The 20,322-nt window shown below is 41.0% G+C and overlaps 1 protein-coding gene across 1 annotated transcript; it reads right to left on the minus strand.

Annotated features, from left to right (window-relative positions):
• Positions 1–14,502: 14,502 nt before the first annotated feature.
• LOC113718348 (uncharacterized) lies at positions 14,503–20,097 on the minus strand. Its single transcript, XM_027243259.2, has 5 exons — positions 19,820–20,097; positions 19,179–19,750; positions 18,955–19,137; positions 18,650–18,795; positions 14,503–18,513 (listed from the first exon to the last, which is right to left on the minus strand). The coding sequence occupies exons 1-5, from the start codon at positions 20,095–20,097 to the stop codon at positions 14,503–14,505; spliced, it is 5,190 nt and encodes a 1,729-aa protein (XP_027099060.2).
• Positions 20,098–20,322: the final 225 nt, after the last annotated feature.

The raw sequence follows: 20,322 nt of genomic DNA on the forward strand, positions 1-20,322 counted from the left end.
GTTTTTGCTTTAGAGAAATTCTGATCTTATTTACTAGGTGCTAAAGTTATTGTCTTTTCTGATCATGCAGCGTTACGGTATCTATTGGTCCAGAAAGATGTAAAATCGCAACTGATAAGGTGGATATTATTGGTACAAAAGTTCGACCTGGAGATCAGAGATAAGAACGGGGCGGAGAACCTGGTAGCAGATCACTTGAGTCAAGTACAAGTCGGCGAAAACGACCTCCCACTGAGAGAAGCATTCCCAGATGAGTATTTATTTTCTATTAATTTATCTTTGTCTTGGTATGCGGATATTATTAACTTTCTAGTCAATGGCAAGTTCCCTGCAGGATGGCCTAAGGCGAAGAAGGACAAGTTGAGGAGTGATGCAAAGTCCTACATTTAGGATGATCCTTACCTCTGGAAGCGTGGTGCCGACCAAGTCATCCAAAGATATGTAAGTGAGGATGAATTCCAATCTATCCTAACCTATTGTCATTCTTTTGCATGTGTAGGTCATTTCGAACCAAAGAGAACGGCTCGTAAAGTGTTAGAGAGTAGGTAGTCTTTCTCGTAGGGATTAAATGACCCAAACTCCAATGATTTTCGTTGAAATTTTGACATTTGGGGTATTGACTTTATGGGTTCTTTTCCTTTGTCTTTTGGTTTTCTATATATATTGCTTGCCATAGACTATGTCTCAAAATGGGTGGAAGTAAATGCCATCCGTACTAATGATTCCAAAGTGGTTGCAAAATTCGTCAAGTGTAACATCCACTTTGGGATGCCGCGAGCGATTGTAAGTGATCGTGGTAGCCATTTTTACAACAAGGCGATCGCGGCAGTTTTTAGGAGATACGGTGTCTTACATAAAACTTCCACATCCTACTATCTTCAAATAAACGGTCAGGCGGAAGCATCGAATCGAAAAATCAAGTCGATTCTAGAGAAAATGGTCCGACCCGATAGGAAGGATTAGAGTATGAGACTAGAAGATGCATTATAGGCATATAGGACGGCGTACAAGACACCCATTGGCATGTCCCCTTATCGGTTGGTATTTGGGAAGCCATGTCACCTCTCAGTCGAGTTCGAGCATAGAGCGTTTTGGGTGGTCAAACAATGCAATATAGACATCGAGGAGGGAGGAATTCAAAGGAAGTTGCAGTTACAAGAGTTGGAGGAAATTCGAAATGAAACATATGAGAATGTTGTGATCTATAAGGAGAAAAATAAGATCTTTCATGACCAACGGATCTCTAGAAAGACGTTCGTCTGTGGGTAAAAAGTTCTATTGTACCACTCGAAATGGATGTTATTTTCAGGTAAATTACATTCTTGTTGGATCGGTCCTTTTGTTGTGACTAATGTCTTTCACTATGATACAATGGAGATCAAAAGCTAGAAGACGGAGAAGAAATTTATGGTGAATGGTCATCGTCTCAAGCCATATTATGAAAGATTTTCAGTGGAACGGGTAGAGATGATACAATAGGAAGACCTGACTTGCTTAGTTTAAGCAAATTCTGGACTACGTCTAGTCAAAGACATTAAAGAAAGGCGCTTTTGGGAGGCAACCCAAATATTGGTTTTGTTATTTTTTATTGTTCAATTCTTTAAATATGTCGTTTCTCACTTGGGTGCCGATTAATCTTGATATTTTCCTCTACTGTGATCAGAACAGGTATTCTTGGCATGCCCACACAAGAAGGGCACGCGTTAATCCTATAAACCCCAACCTTATGGTCAGTGGATGTTTACCAATTTTGGCGTGCCCACGCCATGTTGGTAAAACCTCAGCATTTCGCGACATTGACAGAAAGTGGAATCTTGGGGTGCCCACGCGAGGAGGGCACGCGTTAAATTGCGAAAAGTGACTCCCATGGTCAGTGGACGTTTTCCAATCTTGGCGTGCCCACCCCATGTTTGACGATCCAAAAAAATTTAATAACAATATTTTCCGTTTTAACCTTCAGTTGTTTTGTTCGAATTTTAAAATTTCAATTCAATTCGAAAAGAAAAAAAAACACCCCAACAAACCATTTTTTTTCCTCTTCTTTCTTTTTTTTTCCTTCTTCGGCCGAAATCCCTAGCCGCCGCCGCTGTCTACCATCTCTCTCTCTCAATCTCACTCTCAACCGCGCCACCCACCACGCGCGACGCCCCCTCCTCCTCTCTTCCATCGTGCGTCGCCTCCACCTGCGCGCTCCGCGCTCTTTCCCTCTCTCTCGTTCAGCCCACAGTGGTGAGACGCCCTCCACAGCCACGCGACGCAGACGCCACGCTTCCTCTCAACCAAGCGCCGCCCCTCCAGCCAACATCTTCCCTCGAGACCGCCGAGTTCAGCACTCCACTGCCGCCAACACGCATGCCAGCGAGCAACCCCAACCGCTGTCGCGCCGCCACCATTCGTCTCCGCCACCACGCTGTAGCTACCTGTCAATTCTTGACAGGTAGAGGTATTGAGATTTCTACATCGTTAGTTAATTTTTTGGATATTTTATTTCTGGAATTTGTTGCTACATTCTTAATTGGCCGAACTACATTGCACTGGTGGGGGTGATTTACTTGATTTTTGATGGGTTGGTTCGTTTGGGACTTCTATTGCCTCCTTGGGGTTGATTTTTTCTGGAACCTCTGACAGTTATTTTATTTGGGAGTTATTTGAAGTTGATTTGGGTGTTTGCTGATTCTATTGGAGATTTTGTTGCGATTTTGGGTCGGAAATTTGTTTGCTGATTCTATTGCACCTTTTGTTGCGATTTCCAAGAGGATTTTGTTATTGATTTAATTTTTTTATAACCTTTGCCATTATTAAAACTGCTATTTTGTTGGGGCGTTTGCTGGTTTGATAGTCTGATAATGTGTACATTTCATTATCATCTTGGGCGACCCTATTTTTTTCAAGTGTTTACTAGCGTTGTTGAATATATATGCCATCCCTGGGTTGTTTCCCTCATTTATTCAACGTTTTCTACTTCTCTGTTGCCCTCTATTGGATATTGGAATTTCTGTTGTTTGTCTAGTAGTGACCATGGTGCTACCCAAATCCTCTTCTAGATCTAGGACATCTAGAACCTCCTAGCCTCTCCCATCTCAACCCACCATTCCCGCTTCTGACCTCTCGTATGACCCTTCTTCCTCTGGGAGGAGAGCTCGCCTTGGGAGGCCAAGAGGCGTTCATATTTCTGACTCTTCGCATTTTGGGGGTAATTTGAAGTTCACCAAGGCCGTCGACAAGCAGCGATATGCTGTTTGTTATGAACGGCGGATTACTCCCTGCCGATATCGGGACGCCACCTTTTTGGATCTTCTGAATATTAGGGTTGACTTTGATCGCTTGATCCGGGCCATTGGGTGGCATCCCTACACTTATATTGTTGACTGTCCGGCATTTGTTAAGTTGGTTTGGGAGTTTTATGTCATATTCGAGTTCGACCTTCTCACCGGTTGTACAGTCTCTACCTCCAACGTCATCCGTTTTCGCTTAATGGGTCAAGAGTTCCACCATTCCATTAATGATTTTAATCTTGTCTTTGGTTTTATTGATTAGGCCTATGCCGAATCTCGTGAATATGCCGAGAGCGCTTGTGACTACGTGGAGCGCTTTTTCTCCCGCTATCGATATATTTGGGAGGATATGTCTGTAGACCGTGCTGAATACGTCCCTCGTCAGTCTAAAAGTTCCTATCTAAAGGACCCGACGTCTAGCTATATCCAGCGTTTCTTGGCCTATAATTTCTAGGGTAGGTGAGATAGTTCGGGCATTTTGTCTAAATCAGAATTTTTCTTCATTTAGAGCATGCACAACAATATTAAGGTTAATTTGAGGTGCTGGCTTGCTTCTCAATTCAAATCTGTTTTGACTAAAAAGAAGCGTCCCTTGATTCTTGGGTTCTACATTACCCACTTGGCTATTAATTTGCATGTGCTTGATCTCTCTAACCATGATTTGCATGTAACTTGTCAAATGAAGCACTTAGACATTCCTTGCTTAGACAAAATGGGATTGGTTCGGGAGGGTGACAATGGGTGGGAGGTTACTCCTCCGGGACCGACTCGTGTCCTCCCTCGTTCCTCTTTTGCCCGTTCCTCCACTATTGGCGGTGACCCCGACCTGTCTACCTCCGCTCCACCCCCAGGGGCTGATGATTGGAACGAGTTCCGGGTGCAGGTTGACATTTTGGATACTCGGGTGACCAATATTGACGCCAATGTGGCCAACATTGCCCAGAATCTGGCAGCCTTTATGCAGCACGCGGGTTTTCCTCCTCCTTTTGCGCCTCGCCCGTCGATGTGACCCCAGCCCGGTCCCTGTAATTTCAAGAAAATTCCATTGCCCTTCTCCTTACTTTTGTTGTTTATTTGTTACATTGAGAGCAATGTGTCATTTAGGTGTGGGAAGGGGGATCAGCTGTGGTGCTAGTTTTTCTAATTTTTAGCTTTCAGATGTTTTTCTTTTACTTTTAGTTTGTTATTTGTCTAGTTTTCGTTTACTTTTTTTTAGTGATCAGCTCTCCTATGACTGCCAAGGTTTGATGTTGGATTGTGACTCTAATTCTACTATTGCCGAGTTTTAGTAACAAAAGTGTATCTAACTAATGTGATTGAGTTCAAGAACATCTTTTTGGTGAATATCGGTGATTGCTTGACTCTTATGATTTTTGGTTAACTTTTCTAGGCATAGAGAAATGATTGTTGGCATTTTCATATGAATTGGTTCGGTTATTAACTTTAGTTGTCCATGTTTGAAGAAATGAGGCTAGCGGCTGCTGTTTTGGTTTTCTTTTACTGTATTATTTTGAGTTATTGTGTTATCTGACTGTGAATAAAAGTTGACTGTGCTCCACTAGTTGTTACTACTGAGTAACCGGGGATCTTCACTTAAAGTGTCAATTCTCGAGTCAAAAAGTAGTAATTTCTATGAGTACATGATCTCATAGCGACCGGAACTGAGTAACCGGGCTCCTCCATCTGGCAAATGTTGAAATTCGCGTCAAAAGGCTCTAATGGCTAGTGACTAAGTCTTTTGTGACTATCGAAAAAAAAGAGAAAAAAAAGAGAAAAATAGAAAACCATGATAAAAAGGTGAAGATTGTGTTAGTGTGTGAAAAAAAGTCAGCTTGCCGATTTGTGGATTTAATGTTGGGATTTTGGTTAATAGTTGGACCATTTGCTGGTAATGTTGAGCGACCATTCCTTTTTCTTAGATTAGTTAACTTGAAATTGGAGGAGTTTGTGGTTTCGAAACTAACCGGGGTGATGTTTCTTGGATCTTGGTCACTGATGCTTAATATATGTTTTTTTTGGTATTTTGGCAATATGATAGATGGAGCAGTACCCATTGTCGAATATTGGTGTTTGTTTGTCGTCCCCATGCTTGAGGACAAACATCATTTACGTGTGGGGAGAATTGATAGGGTGTTAATTGTTGGTAATTTTATTGTTAATTTCTCTCTTTGTCCTTGCCAAATATTATTTTAATTATTAACATATACTTATATTTGATATTTTGACTCAATTTCAGGAAGTGGAGCAGAAAAGTACAAAAAAAAAAGAGAGACCAACTTGAGGAAAAGGCTCCACGCGTGGGAGGCTTCAAATAATCCACAGACCTGGCCCACATGGTGCTACAAAATGGACTTCATTTCCTTTTTGCTGATCAGCAGTTGACTTGTACTAGTTAGTCTACTAGCAATAGGAAACGAAATAGAAGGGAACTTCGGTAGTGCTGGAACCTTTTTTGGTGCTCTTTCTTTCGTTATTTCGTGGGGACCACGTAGGAAGAAAAGGGGGGTCATTGTTTGGAGATAGGACAGTTTTTCGTTCTGGCTTTTTCATGCGTTCCTTCTGTTCGACACTATTCCTGACTGGAGAAACAATTTTTACTTCTTGATTATTTAGTGAAAAACATGACGCCTTGGAATTCAATTAAATTGCGTAGAGATTTTCTTATGCGGCGTGGCTAAGCTTTTCATTTAGCTAAGGATCAACGCGACGACGCAGTCCTGAATATTTGTGAGATGAATTGCGTGGACATTTTCTTATGCCGTGTGGCTAAGCTTTTCATCTAGTCAAGCATCGACGCAACGACGCAGTCCCGAATATCTGTGAGATCGAATTAATTTTCATGCGTTCCTTAATTTATTAATATTTGCACGTTGTTTATTTGAATTTTCATGGGATTATTTTGTTAATTGGATGTCAAGGGCCTGATGTTCGATGTGACTTATTAGTCTCCTGCCAAATTAGTCAATTAAATCCGTAATTGTTTAATCGATTAACATCAGTAGCAACTAGCATTTTTACACACTAAGGGAACATGCAATCTGATTTAAATAACCCTCGTAGTGTGTTATTAATCGGGGTTAGGTTTTTCTAGTTCTTAATGCAATTGGGGAATTAATTCTTACGGTCGTACCTAGGAGTATTTTCTGGTTAGGAGTAATCAATGGTCGTACCTTGGTTATTAATAAATTATGGGAAAATTGGTCGTCATAACTCGTCGGCGACTATAACTAACCTATTAATAAATTGAGTGAACCTCCCTTGAATCAATGATCAGATGAGCAGATTGTGTCTGAAATATTGCATCCTTGGCTAAAGTTTACCTTTTATTGATTTAATTCCTGTCTACAGTTGTTTTAGTTAATTGTTTGTTTTTGGTTGAATTGTTTAATTGCTCTTATTCTTATTTCGACAAGAATCCCCCATTGCCAATTGGAACTTCAAAGAGACAAATAGCCCCAGTCCCTGAGGAGACGACCCTGCTTGGCACTGTCTACTTATTAGTAAAGTTTGTCAGCTAATTAAGTCTGGTATATCAGATTAAGCAAACTTTTTGAGAACAGGGTGAATCAAGTAACCCATTGCACATCTGAAATCCCTACTCCAATACCTAGAATTAATTATTGACTGCTTTTGGTGGTAGTTAGATTTTATTATTATTATTGTACAGGTTTGGCACCTGTCAAGGACAAAAGTTGCATTGCTTGGCTCGAAAAGCAACCTCCAAATTTATTGCTCTATATAAGCTTGGGCAGCATAGCATGCGTAAATGAACCAGAGCTAACAGAAACAGCTTGGGGTCTAGCAAACAGTGGTATTCCATTTATATGGGTTCTTAGATCAGATTCTATAGATGGATCTTAGATGGAAGATCACTTTCCTGAGGGCGTCAAAGCATTACTAGGAGAAAGAGGCCTAATAGTCAAATGGGCACCTCAGAAAAAGTTTTGGCACATAGAGTTGTAGGGGGATTTTGGAGCCACTGTGGCTGAAATTCAACAGTAGAAAGCATCTGCGAAGGCATTCCAATGATTTGCAGACCACATTTTGCGGACCAATTATTAAATACAAGGTACTTGACTTATGAATGAAAGGTAGGCCTGGAAATTGAGAATGTGCTGGATAGAGGGAGCATTGAGAAATCTATAAGACGACTAATGGTTGATGCAGAAGGCAAAGAAATGAGGGAAAGAATGTCAGTGATGAAAGATAAACTAGAAGCTAGTTTGCAGAAAGGCAGTTCTTCTTATGAGTCCTTGAATGACTTGACAGAGTTTATCTCCCAACTTCCAAGCATGGTTCAAGAAGTTAAAGTTGATGATCCAGCAACTTCAGTCAGTAAAAATCTAATCCAGTTTGAAGGGCTCAAAATTTTGGTTTAGTTCCTGGTGTGCCCAAAGCGGCATGCTGAATTTGCATATTAAGGTTTCATTTCGTCTCAACTTCTAATTTCAGAATCAAATTTGTTTCTAGTTTTGGATGTATCATCACCATTGGTTACCTCCTTTGTTCCAGTAATTTTGACATTTTGGAAATGTGATATATAATCCGAGTTTTTTCCTTTAAAAGTGACGCAGCATTTGGTATTTGCAGGTGCTGCTACGAGTTTGAGGATTATGTAGCTTTTTTTTAATAGCATTTGGTGCTATTATGTAATGGTGGGGCGTAGGAAGCGTGTAAAATCACATTTGCCACCGTAAGTGACAATAATTTTAAGACAAAACAAATGTTGAAAATATAAAAACTTTTAATAGCAGGAGATACTTACATACCACGTGTAAACAATTAAATTTAAGATGATATGTTCCTAGCAAACTATGTCATGTAACATAAAGTATTGCTCGTATTGGTTGGTAAAATCATTAGGTATGTACCTAAATACATGAATCATTTTAGTCCCTTATCTTTAATGTCATAGCCAATTTGGTCCCTCATTTGTCACTCCATATTAATTAAGTTCTTCATCCCTATAAGATAAAGCTATGTAAAAATTGAGCTGGTCACATCAGTGGCATGCGTAGCGTAAAAATTAACCATTTTGGTCTTTCATCTTTCAAGTTGTAGCCAATTTGGTTCCTTCACAAAATAAAGGTAATATAAGACTTCTAATGGAGAATTGGAAAACCCTAATAGAGTTGATCCTCTATACAATGACACTGTTAAGGAGCAAAACAAAATTAAAAATTTCATAATCTAATTAAAAACAAAATTAAAATTTGTTTGTAATTAGAGTTGGCCCAATTCAACATTTATACAGTGAATTTTTTCTTTAATCTTTTTTTTTCACTAAGGCAGGGGTGTAACTTAGGAAGCAGGAAGGGAGCAGGGGAATTTATGTAGTGAACTTGGTGGAAATGTGATAAAATTTAACATCATCTCTAATTAAATTAGTTCAACCAAAAGTGAATTTATAGAACAAACACTACTAGGCTACAGTAGAGACATAGAGAGCTTAAACCTCGATCAAGTTTTAACAAACTCGATGAGGCCATTGCTTTTACTATTAAGCAAAAGTGCTGATAAGTATATATTATACGTGTTTTTAATATGTTTTATTAGTTAGTTTTGGTGTATTTTTGTTACTTTTATAGCTAATTAGCTAGAATTTTAGTGAAAATATGCATTTTCTGATTTAAAGGGTAAAAATTGCATTTCTATAGATTTTAATGGTGAAAACTTCATGTTTTTATAGGTTTAATGATTCAATCATCAAATGGAGTAATTGGAGAAGTTACTTGGATGATTATTGATGATCTGAAGTGGTTTAAAGAAGACATGAAGTGCAAAAGAGGAAATGCAATCAAGAACAAAAGAAGAAAAGTTTTCCAGCTTTGACACCTTATAGTGTTTCGATAATATCTTGAGCTACAAGCATCGGATTGAGGTGATTCTTGAACCATTTTGAAACTAAGAGATAGATATACATTTGTTATGAAGATATTGAAGTCCATTTCAGTCATTTTCATTGTCAAAAAGTTGAAATACAGAACTACATGTGCATAGTTGAAAGCTGAAACAGAACTCAGACCATCTGATGGTATTTTGGTCATATCTCAGTCTACAAAACTCCAAATTGGATGATTCTTAAGGCATTGGAAAGTAACTCAAAGGGCTACAACTTTCATGTTTTGTACAAGAGCTAGTTCGGCCTCCATCATTGAGAATATAGCAGTTTAAGTACACAGGATTGAATACGCGACTATTCAATACGCGAGTTGCAGTTGCGCATTCCTGTAGTCGCGTATTCTCTTCTGTTTTTTGCAACTTGCTCATCAACTTGCCCTGCTTTCACACAACTTTTCCAGCTCAATTCCAACAATCAATTTCGGCTGTATCTGATCAAGAAAAGTTGGAAAGTTGGAAAGACAATTCATGAGAATTTCAAGAGTTAAAAATGACAACTAGAAACAACTCATTTGGCTCTTGAATCCTCTATAAATAGCAATCTTTGGAGACCATTTTCACATCTTTGGAAGGTTAGAGAAACTCCAATAAAAATGTAGTCATCATTACTTTTTCTTAGTTCATTAGTTAGGCTAGTATAGTATAGTTAGTGTAGTGTTTCTTTCTTGTATTTGTAGTAAGATTTGAATGAAGATTAGAGGACCAAAGATGGAGAGTTTGAAACTCATGTGACAAGGGTGACTTCTCTCCTATCACTTTCTCTTTTGTATTCGATTTCATATTTAACTATAATACAAGTTTGGCATGTGATTTCATGTTTTGCTAAAGTTTATACCTAGAGTTATGGTAGAACTTGCTATATTTTGTTAGCGATGTTTACTTGGTTATTTGATGATATTATTTTGAGCAAGTTATTTATCACTTTTGCTTTTCTAATTATGATTAACCGGCCATTAATTGTGATTATCTAAAGGTGTTAAGTTTGCAATGAGAATTGAAATTTAACACTAGTTCAAGGAAGTGATAAGCCTAGGGAGTTCACTCACAAGAGTAGAGGTGCACCTATGTGGTTTTAGTGACTTGTTCATGTAATTTCATAGAAGAAATGAATTTGTAGTTAATTTCATAACTACGAGAGTAGGTATGGCTTAATTACAAGTATAGTTGATTCACTATGAGAGTAGATTTCACATATATTAGGAAATTGCGCTATAACTAGCCAAGATAACAGCATTCACTTAACCGGTAATCTCATTTGCAAGAGTAGTAAGGAATTCCATATCTCTAGGAGTTTTCTAGTGTTATTTTCATTAATTTTATGTTTATGGTAGTCTAGATAATAAAGGAGTTCGAAAAACACCGGTAATTGTCACTCTTCCCTGTGGGATCGACCCTTAATACCCTATACTCGCTCACGATTCGTATACTTGCAAAAAATCACGTGTGGGATATTTAGGATTTATAAATGTAAAACTTGATTGTGGATGACCTACTTGATATATGTATACCCCGCGCACGTCAAATGTAATATTTTCTTGAGGCACTGTACAGGTCAAAGTTTGGTACCAAAAAAATTCTTATGTGATAACAACCCCATAATTTGTCTAACACCCATCATCATTGATATTTAAGATGGGAAAACATATGAGGTATATGGGTTTTATCAAAGTATCAAAATCTCAAACGGGGCCTTAAATGCTTTTTTCATGTTTGCCTTTTTCACAGCTAGCATTCTAGTGGCAAGTGAATTCAAATATGCTCCTTTATTTCCTCCATTGCAACATCCATATTCTTTGTATTATTAGCATTGGATAAATGTTTATGTTATGGTTCCAACAAGAAAGAAATAGATGCAAGCAAAGAATTAAAAGGAAGACAGAAAGAAAGAATAAAGAGAGAGATATGGAAGTATTATTGATGGAAGAAGAAGATAATTACAACAATTCACAACATTGCCTCTGTATTCTCTCGTGTTTTATACAAATTCTGATGGTCTTACAAATTGAACTACCAGTAACTAATTGTGCCAGCTGTCGTTGGAATATTCCTTCCTCAACTAACTTCCTGACTCATAACCACCTTGGCTCTAGCTCAGTCATTACAGTTGCCCTCCCTTCAAACAATCCTATTCTCTAGGATTGATAGGATTGAAGGACGGAAATTGACTTTGTATAATAGTCAAATCCTCCCAAGTTGCATCCTCTTTGTTTATGTTCTTCTAGCAAATTAGGACCTGCTCCAATTGTTGCCCATTCCTGTTAATCATCCTTCTATCTAACACTGTAGTGGGAGCAATAGTGAAGAATCCTTCATATGATATTTGTGATAATTCACTACTGATAGGAGTTCCTTTAGCAGATGGTTTCAAGAGTGAAACATGGAAAATAGGGTGAATAGCAGCACCTTGTGGGAGTTTAAGCTTATAAGCTACTGACCCAATCTTCTTTTCCACCTGATATGGCCCATAGTATTTTGCTGCCAACTTCAAATTTTTTCTTAAAGCTACTGTAGTCTGTCCATACAGTTGCAACTTAAGGTACACTCAATCACCTTCAGTAAAGGATCGGTCTGTTATGTGCTTATCAACAAACTGCTTCATTTTGTTATCAGCTTGCAACAAATTTTCTCTCAATAATCAGTAATGCATTCCAGTTCACCCTCTCCCTTAACCAATCTTCAGCAATAGGAACTTGAGTGTCATCAGGTTTCGAACTCAATTGAGGTGGTTTATAACCATATAGAGGTTGGAATGGTGTCATATGTAAGCTAGAGTGGAAGTTAGTGTTATACCACCACTCAGCCGTAGGTAAACACTTCTTCCAATGGCCTAGCTGCTGCAAACACATGGCCCTTAAGCAAGTGTCTAGGTACCTATTCACCCTCTTAGTTTGTCCATCAGATTGAGGGTGTAGGAAGAAGAGAAACTGAGATCAGTCCCCACTTTGTTAAAAAGCTCTTGCCAAAAAATGCTTGTGAATACTTTGTCCCTATTAGACACTATTCCCTTTGGCAAACCATGTGATCTGAATATTTGGTCAAAGAACACCTAAGCTACACTCTTAGCAGTGTATGAGAATTCATTGAGGTAAAATGGGCATATTTTGTGAGTCTATCTACCACCACAAACATGACATCATGACCAAATGATTTTGTTAATCCTTCAATGAAATCCATGGAAACTTCCTACCATGCTTGTTTATGGATGGATAGTGGTTGTAACAACCTTGGATAGTAACAATGCTCTCCTTTACTCCTTTTACAAATGTCACAAGACTACACATAAGTTTCCACATCTCTTTTCATACGCAGCAAGTAAAAATAACTCTTTATCCTCAGATAGGTTCTTATATTTCCAGAATGTCCTCCAATTGTAGAATAATGCATACAACAGATAAGTTGGGTTCTTAAATATGAATTAGCTCCAATAAACACTCTTCCTTTGTACCTGATAATTTCTCGATGATATAAGTAATCCTGCATACCAGATTTGTCCACAACTAGTGCAACTAGCAATTCCTTGGCCTTTTCATCCCCATTATAACTATCTGAGACATTGGCTAGCCACAATGGCTTTGTTGTTGTTATGGCAGGGATTTGAACTTTTCCATTGCTAGACTCCTCTTCCACCCCTTCATACCTTCTTAACAGAGCATCAGCAACCAATTTATCCTAGCCTCTTTTACATTGGATCTCATAGTCCAACCCCATGAGATTAGAAACCCATTTTTGTTGGAGAGGTATAGTAATCTTTTGATTCAATAAGTAGTTCAAACTTTCCTGAACAGTTTTGATTATGAAATGAGTCCCTAGCAAATAGTGTCTCCACTTGTCCACTGCTGTAATCAATAATAGTAACTCATTTTCATATATGGATAGTGCTTGATTCTTTGGTCCAAAGGCCTGACTCATGAAAGCAATTGGTCTGCCACGCTACATCAAAACTGCTCCAATGGCTTTTTGGCTAGCATCAGTTTCCAACAAAAATGTTCCAGAGAAATCATGTAATGCCAAAACAGGTGCTTGAGTCATAACCAACTTGAGTTGCTGAAAAGCAGCCTCAACTTGTTCATTCCATTCAAAACAATCTTTCTTCAACAAGATAGTTAAGGGTCTAACTATCCTCCCATACCTTTTAACAAACCTCCAGTAATATCCTGTCAGCCCAAAAATCCCCTTAAACCTTTAACATTGGTAGGGATAGACTAGGACAACATTGCTTCCACTTTTGTAAGATCACCAGAAACACCTTCACCTGTAACTATATGCCCTAAGTACTCTACTCTTTCTTCACCAAATGAACATTTAGGCATTTTTGCATATAAGGAGTGGTTTTTGAGTGTGTCAAGAACAAGGGATAGGTGTTTGAGGTGGGAGTCAAAATCTAGGTTGTAGACTAAAATGTCATCAAAGAACACTAGTACAAATTTTTTGATAAAAGGTTCAAAGACTGAATTCATCAAAATTTGGAAAGTTGCTGGTGCATTAGTGAGACCAAATGGCATCACTAAGAATTCATAGAGACCGGAGTAGGTTCTAAAAGCAATCTTTTGGATATGAGAGTGGTTCATTCTTATTTGATGAAACCTTGACCTCAAATCAATTTTTGAAAATACTTTTGCACCATGTAGTTCATCAAGTACGTCATCAATGATTGGGATGGGAAATTTGTCTCTGATGGTGGGGCTGCTAAGTTGTCTATAGTCAATACATAGCCTCCAACTTCCATCTTTCTTTTTAACTAAAAGAGTTGGAGATGCAAAAAGGCTATGTCTGGTTTGAATAATTCCAGTGGTTAACATTTCTTTAACTTGTCTCTCTATTTCTGTTTTTTGCATGTGAGGAAATCTATATGGGCCGATCTTGAAGGGTTTAGCATCAGGTTTCAATGGTATTTGATGATTTAGGCTACGGTTGGGTAGTAGGGATGTAGGTGTACAAATACGTTCTCATATTGAGCAAGTAATTGAGTGAGTGCTTTTGGAACATTAGTTACCTGTGAGTTTTGTACTCTGACCATGCAAGAATGTTGTAATGCTATTTGTATTTTGTTTCTACAATACTACTGAGCTAATATCCTCTACTTCATCAACACCTTAGCAGAGTTGGAATCCCCTTGCAATAGCACCATTTTTTTTTTTTTTTTTAAATAAGCGGTGGACTTTTCAAATATAGTTGACTTTTTTTTTTTTTTATCAAAGGAAAACAGACCAAAACCCAGCATGCGAAAAACAAAATAAGGAGTACTTCCTCCCTTACACTGCCTCCAAACCCATCGCTCTAAAGCGCAAATGCCCGAGAACCTACCCGAAAACCTAAAGACTGCAGCCTAGCCATCCTCCGCTAACCACCTAACCCCTGGGACTCCCCGTGAATCCAGTAAAATGGCAGACCGAACAACCGCCGGCAACTGGTGTCCCTGCTCATAAACCTGAGAGCCAATTAACCCAACCGCTGCAAGCCTATCTGCGGGTACGTTGGCCTCCCGATATACATGTGAAATGGCAGCCGAAAAAACCTCCAGAAGACCTCTCACATTCCTTAAACTGTTACAAAGAGGCCACTTCGCAATCGCCCCAGAGACAACCAACTGCACCAAGGCCTTGGAATCTACCTCCACCAATGAAGGATACACACCCCGTTGTAGACACAACTGCAACCCAAAGAGTAACGCCATACACTCTGCCTCTAACACCCCCTGATCCCCGAACTCCTTGTAGAAGGCAAAAACCAACTTCCCCTGATAGTCACGCAGCAACCCACCCCCCGTGGCCCTCCCTTGAAGCACACTGGCGTCCGAATTAAACTTAAACTCCCCAAAAGGCGGCCTGACCCAGGCAATCGCACATGGGGACCGCCGCCTCGGAGACCGTCTGACCCACCGAAGCAACTCACAATCGGCATCACCTGAGAACTGGGACCGACAAAGCTTATTTGCCCTCCCCAACTGCTCCATAAAGCTATCCACCTCGCGAATAATCCTGTTGACCTCCCAACGCCCTCCTTGAAAACGCTCTTGGTTCCTTGCCAGCCAGAGAAACCAGCACACCACAATTGGAATGAGCACCCTAATATGGGTTTTCGACATAGCCTCAGACGTCAGAAACCATGCGATAAACACCGCGGCCATGCTTGTGCAGTTGCACAACTGAAACCCAAACCGGCTAGACATTCTCTTCCATACCTCCGATGCAATCGGCCCTGAAACAAACACATGCAAGAGAGCTTCCTCCTCCCCAAAGCAACACCCACACCTGGAAGGAATCGCCAATCCCCGTGACCTCAACACCACATCCAAAGGGATAAAACTCCGCACCAAACGCCACGCTAAGAATGACATCTTGGCCGGCAAAGCTGGCTGCCAAAGGAGTGAGTCGACCAAGGAAGGACACCTGCGTTGCCGTAGCACCTCCCAAGCCGATTTCACCGTAAACAACCCCGATGTAGAAGGCAACCAAACCAATCTATCCTTCTGAGAAACATCAAATGGAACGTCCTTGATTACAGTGATAACCGAATCCGGAAGCCATTGGCCAAGACAAACCTCATCCCAGCCCTCATTCGTCAAAAACTCCGAAACCAGAAAATGCGGCTGCTCTGCTCCATCCACCACATCTTCCAAAGGCTCATTCAAAGCCCATCTATCCTTCCAAAAATCCACCAGACCTTCCCCTACACACCACCTAATGTTCGGCTCCACCAAACTCCTAATCGCCTCAAGACGTCTCCAAGTATGGGAAGGCCGGACAGACGAGGCCGCCAAAGGATGACATCCATTACTGTATTTTGCATGCATGAATTCCGCCCAAATGGAGTCTCCACTTCGAAAACGCCACCATAGCTTAGCTGCAAAAGCCCGAGCCATGTCCTTAAACGACCTAAAACCCAGACCCCCTTCATCAGTAGGGAAACACAGCTTTTCCCATGCGGCCCAATGGAGACGCTTCTCCCCTCTACAATCCCACAAAAAGGAGTTACAAATGATGCCCAAACGTGTGATCACCGCCTTAGGAGGGCTCAACACCTGAAGCAAATACATCGGCAGCGAAGAAAGAACATGCCGAGCTAAAACCCGCTTACCCCCAAAAGATAGCATCTTAGTACTCCAGTGCCCAAGAAGGTCCCTCATTTTAGCCACAAGACCATCAAACAGCGAACTTAGCCGGCGCCCTTTATAAATAGGGGCACCCAAATACGTAAAAGGGAAACAAGCCCTATGAAAGCCCAGGACCCTCGCTACCATCTGCTCCTGCCCCATAGTGGCTCCCACCGCCAAGAAAAAGGCACTCTTATTGACATTCACCCGTTGGCCTGATACCTGTTGGTACCCCTCTAGAAAAACCTTGACTGCACTCAGACATTTTTCGGAACATCGGGTAAAAACAAGCATGTCATCCGCGAAAGCCAGATAAGGAACCTGAGTCCCGGCCGAGACAAAGAACCTTCCCGGCCGACAGTCCAACAAATGGTGCAGGCCACGACCCAAAAATTCGGTCACTAACACGAACAGCCCAGGCGACACCGGGTCCCCCTGCCGAACACCCCGGGACGACTTGAAAAAACCAGCAGGCTCACCATTAACCAAGACCGAAAACCAATTATTGGACACCAACCTATAGAAAATATCTACCACCCGTTCCTGAAAGCCAAATTGCCTCAGCATAAACAACAGAAATGGCCACTCGACCCTGTCATAAGCCTTCTCCATATCCAATTTTAGCATGATGTTCGGATGACGCAATCGCCTATCTAAATCCATCACCAACTCCTGGGTGAGTAGAATGTTATCCGTTATCCCCCGTCCCGAAACAAAGCCCGTTTGCCACGGTGAAACTAATGTCGGGAGTACTCTCCCCAACCGACGAGCAACCAATTTTGAAATAATTTTGGAGCAAGTGTTGCAAAGACTAATTGGCCGGAAATCCTTCCAGCACATGGCACCTGCGATCTTAGGCAAGAGAACAATAGATGTGCTAGTAAAACTCCTAGGTAACCCCATACCTTGGAAAAATGCCTTCAGCGCCTCTAGCAAATCCATCTTAATACACTCCCAGCAATCCTGGTAAAAACCTGCTCCAAATCCATCAGGCCCCGGTGCACTATCAGCCTCCAAACCAAAAACCACCTCTCGCAATTCTGCCAGCTCAGGGAGCGCAGAAAGCATCCCATTATCCTCTTCCGAAAGCTGTGGTAGCGTGAAGGGAATCGTTGGAGGTTGCCCCCCATTCTGCTCAGAAGTAAACAAGGAGGACACGAACTCCACTGCTGACCTCCGAATGTCTTGTTCATCCTCCAACCATGCTCCTGTCGCATCCTTAATGCGAGCCACAAAATTGCAATTCCGTCGCTGCCTATAACGCGAGTGGAAATATGCCGTATTAGCATCCCCCACCTGTAACCATTTGATACCCGCCTTCTGTCTCCAATACTCACATTCCACAGCCAAGGCCCGTGCATAAACCGCCTTGGCCTCCTCCAGTGAAGCCCTGGACGCAGGATCTTGGCCTGTGTCAAAATCCTCTTCTCGCTGTTTCATCATGGCCTCAGCTTGCTTTACATTGTTGAAGATATTTCCAAAAACCTGGGCATTCCAGACCTGTAGACCACCCTTCACCTCTCTCAATTTATTATAGAACTTCGGCATCCCCTCTCCCTCCACCGACTTCTCCCAACATCGCTTGACCACCTCCTTAAACCCAGGCTGGCCCCGCCAAACATTCAGGAACTTAAATGAGCGTTTGGGAGGACTTCCATTCCGACAGCATATCAGCAAAGGAGCGTGATCCGAACGGCCCCTGGCCAAATGTGAGACATGCGATAGATCATACCCGTCAGCCCACTCCCGATTCATCAATGCCCTATCCAATCGTTGCCACACCCTCCCATTCGTCCATGTAAAAGCAGCACCATCGAAAGGCACCTCCGCTAACCCACAAATTCCAATCGACTCATTAAATTCCTCCATATTTCTTTGATTCACCGGGGACCCCCCCACTCGCTCTTCCAAACTGGAAATAACATTAAAATCCCCTGCCAATAACCATGGGCCACATACATCACCCGACAAACCTTCCATTGCTGCCCACAACTCGCGGCGCCCCACCCTGGAACATCGGGCATAAATTGCCGAAAAATGAACCGAACAGCCCGAAGAGAAAACAATGTGCATATGAAGAAGTTGTTCGGCCAGTTCCCTGAAGCTCACTGCCATCTCATTAAACCAGAAAACCCAGACCTTGTTATTTAGTGCACCCCAAACCTTATCAAATCCCAGTGATCGACGTACCACCTCCATCTGTGGCGGATCCGACAATGGTTCCAGCAGGACTAATAGCCGAACCTTATGAGATTTACACATGTTATGTAAATATCTAAGTGAATCCCTACGTGAAGCCCCTCGAATATTCCACACAACAAACTTAATGGGATTTAACATTAGACCGCAATGAGTAATGAGTTTGTGTTTGATGAGGAACCTGTTTCAAACTAGCTTTAGCCGGCCTACCTCCCTTCTGCCGAGTTCCACTAGGGCCAAACTGCAAAGCGTGTTGCTGCTCCAAACCTTCCACCTGCTCCACCCCACTCCCCAGCCCCCCACTCAGAGCGTCAGGTTTAGCATCAACTTCATCAGGTTCTAACCATCTTTATTAGGTTTTAAAAATCAAATGTCATGGGGCTGTAACACTTTATCCAATCGAACCCTAAGATTAAGTCATAAGACTCCAAATCCAACACATACAGCCTTGCATCACCTATTTCATGCCAGGAATCCACTATTTACAAACTAATTCTTTCCCATCTGCAATCTTCACTTTAAAAGGCCTATGATCCTTAACAGCTTCAGGGTATAGCTGAGCAATGGCTGGTCTAATGAAACAATTGGTACTACCCTTTTCCAGCAAAATAGACATCTCATGATCACCATAATATCCCAACATTTCAATGGTATTGGAAGATAGTTGTCCTGAAATTGAGTGTAGGGACAATGTAACATTCCTGTCATACTCATTACCCTGATACTCAATGATTTCATTCTCTTCTCTGCTATCTCAACCCCCAGTGTCTCAATTTCATCTGTCAACAACAAATGGATCTCCCTATTCTTACAAATATGCCTAGGAGAAAATTTCTCCCCACATTTATAACATAAATTGTGGTCCTTCCTATATTGAAATTCAGTGGGCGTAATTTTCTTGAGAGCTTGGGAAGCAGTTTTATTAGTACTACTGTCAAACACGTCATGCACAGGTTTCCTCACACCTATATCTGCAACTGGAATCAACTTCATGGGCATTTTGTACTGTCTGGACATGACCTGCAAATGGTGTTCTTGCCATCTTGCTTTCTCAAATGCCAATTGCAGGGCAGTGGGCTCATGGATCTTGACTACAGATTTAATTTCTTTCTTCAATCCACTTAAGAAACAGGAGATGTAATACGATTCAGATAGACTAGGAACTCTAAGCATAACAGCAGCCCTCAACTCCTCAAACTTCTCTTGGTAAGCCAACACCTTGAAAGTTTGATGAAGTTTGTTGAATTCTTCTATTACATCATCCTCACCCAAGTTTCCAAACCTGGTATAGAGTTCTTGACTGAATTCCTCCTATTGTAACTCACCCTTATCCACCTTGAACCCTTGATACCAGAGACTAGCTTTTCCATCCAAATGCAACTCTACTAAATCCATTTGCTGGGAGTCCAGAATGCGGAACAAATGGAAAAATTTCTCACATTTCCTAATCCATCCCTTGGGGTTTGAACCATCAAAATTGGGAAATTCCATCTTAGGAATTCCAACCAGAAGATGATTCCTTTCCCCTTGAATTGATTGCTCCCATTCGAAATTCCTCTGAAGCCTTTGGACAGGAGCTCTTTCTGTGTTGTCAGGAGAATTGGCCAAGATTCCTCTATCACCTTGCATGCTTCTCACAAAAGCATTGTACTAAGCATTCATGGAAACCTTGAAAGTTTTCATTTCAGTAGGGCCTTCAAGTCAGAGTAATTTGTTTCTAATTTCTCTTCCAATGCCTGTCTTTCTGCTGCATTAGACTCGAGAATATTCAAGAATTTCTTAATGAACCTGTTTCTTCAATTGCTCTTCAAAGCTCTTCATTCATGTGCCTTCATCCATTGTTATCTAAGGATT

Source organism: Coffea arabica, chromosome 11e, assembly GCF_036785885.1.
Source record: "Coffea arabica cultivar ET-39 chromosome 11e, Coffea Arabica ET-39 HiFi, whole genome shotgun sequence".
NCBI classification, from domain to species: domain Eukaryota; kingdom Viridiplantae; phylum Streptophyta; class Magnoliopsida; order Gentianales; family Rubiaceae; genus Coffea; species Coffea arabica.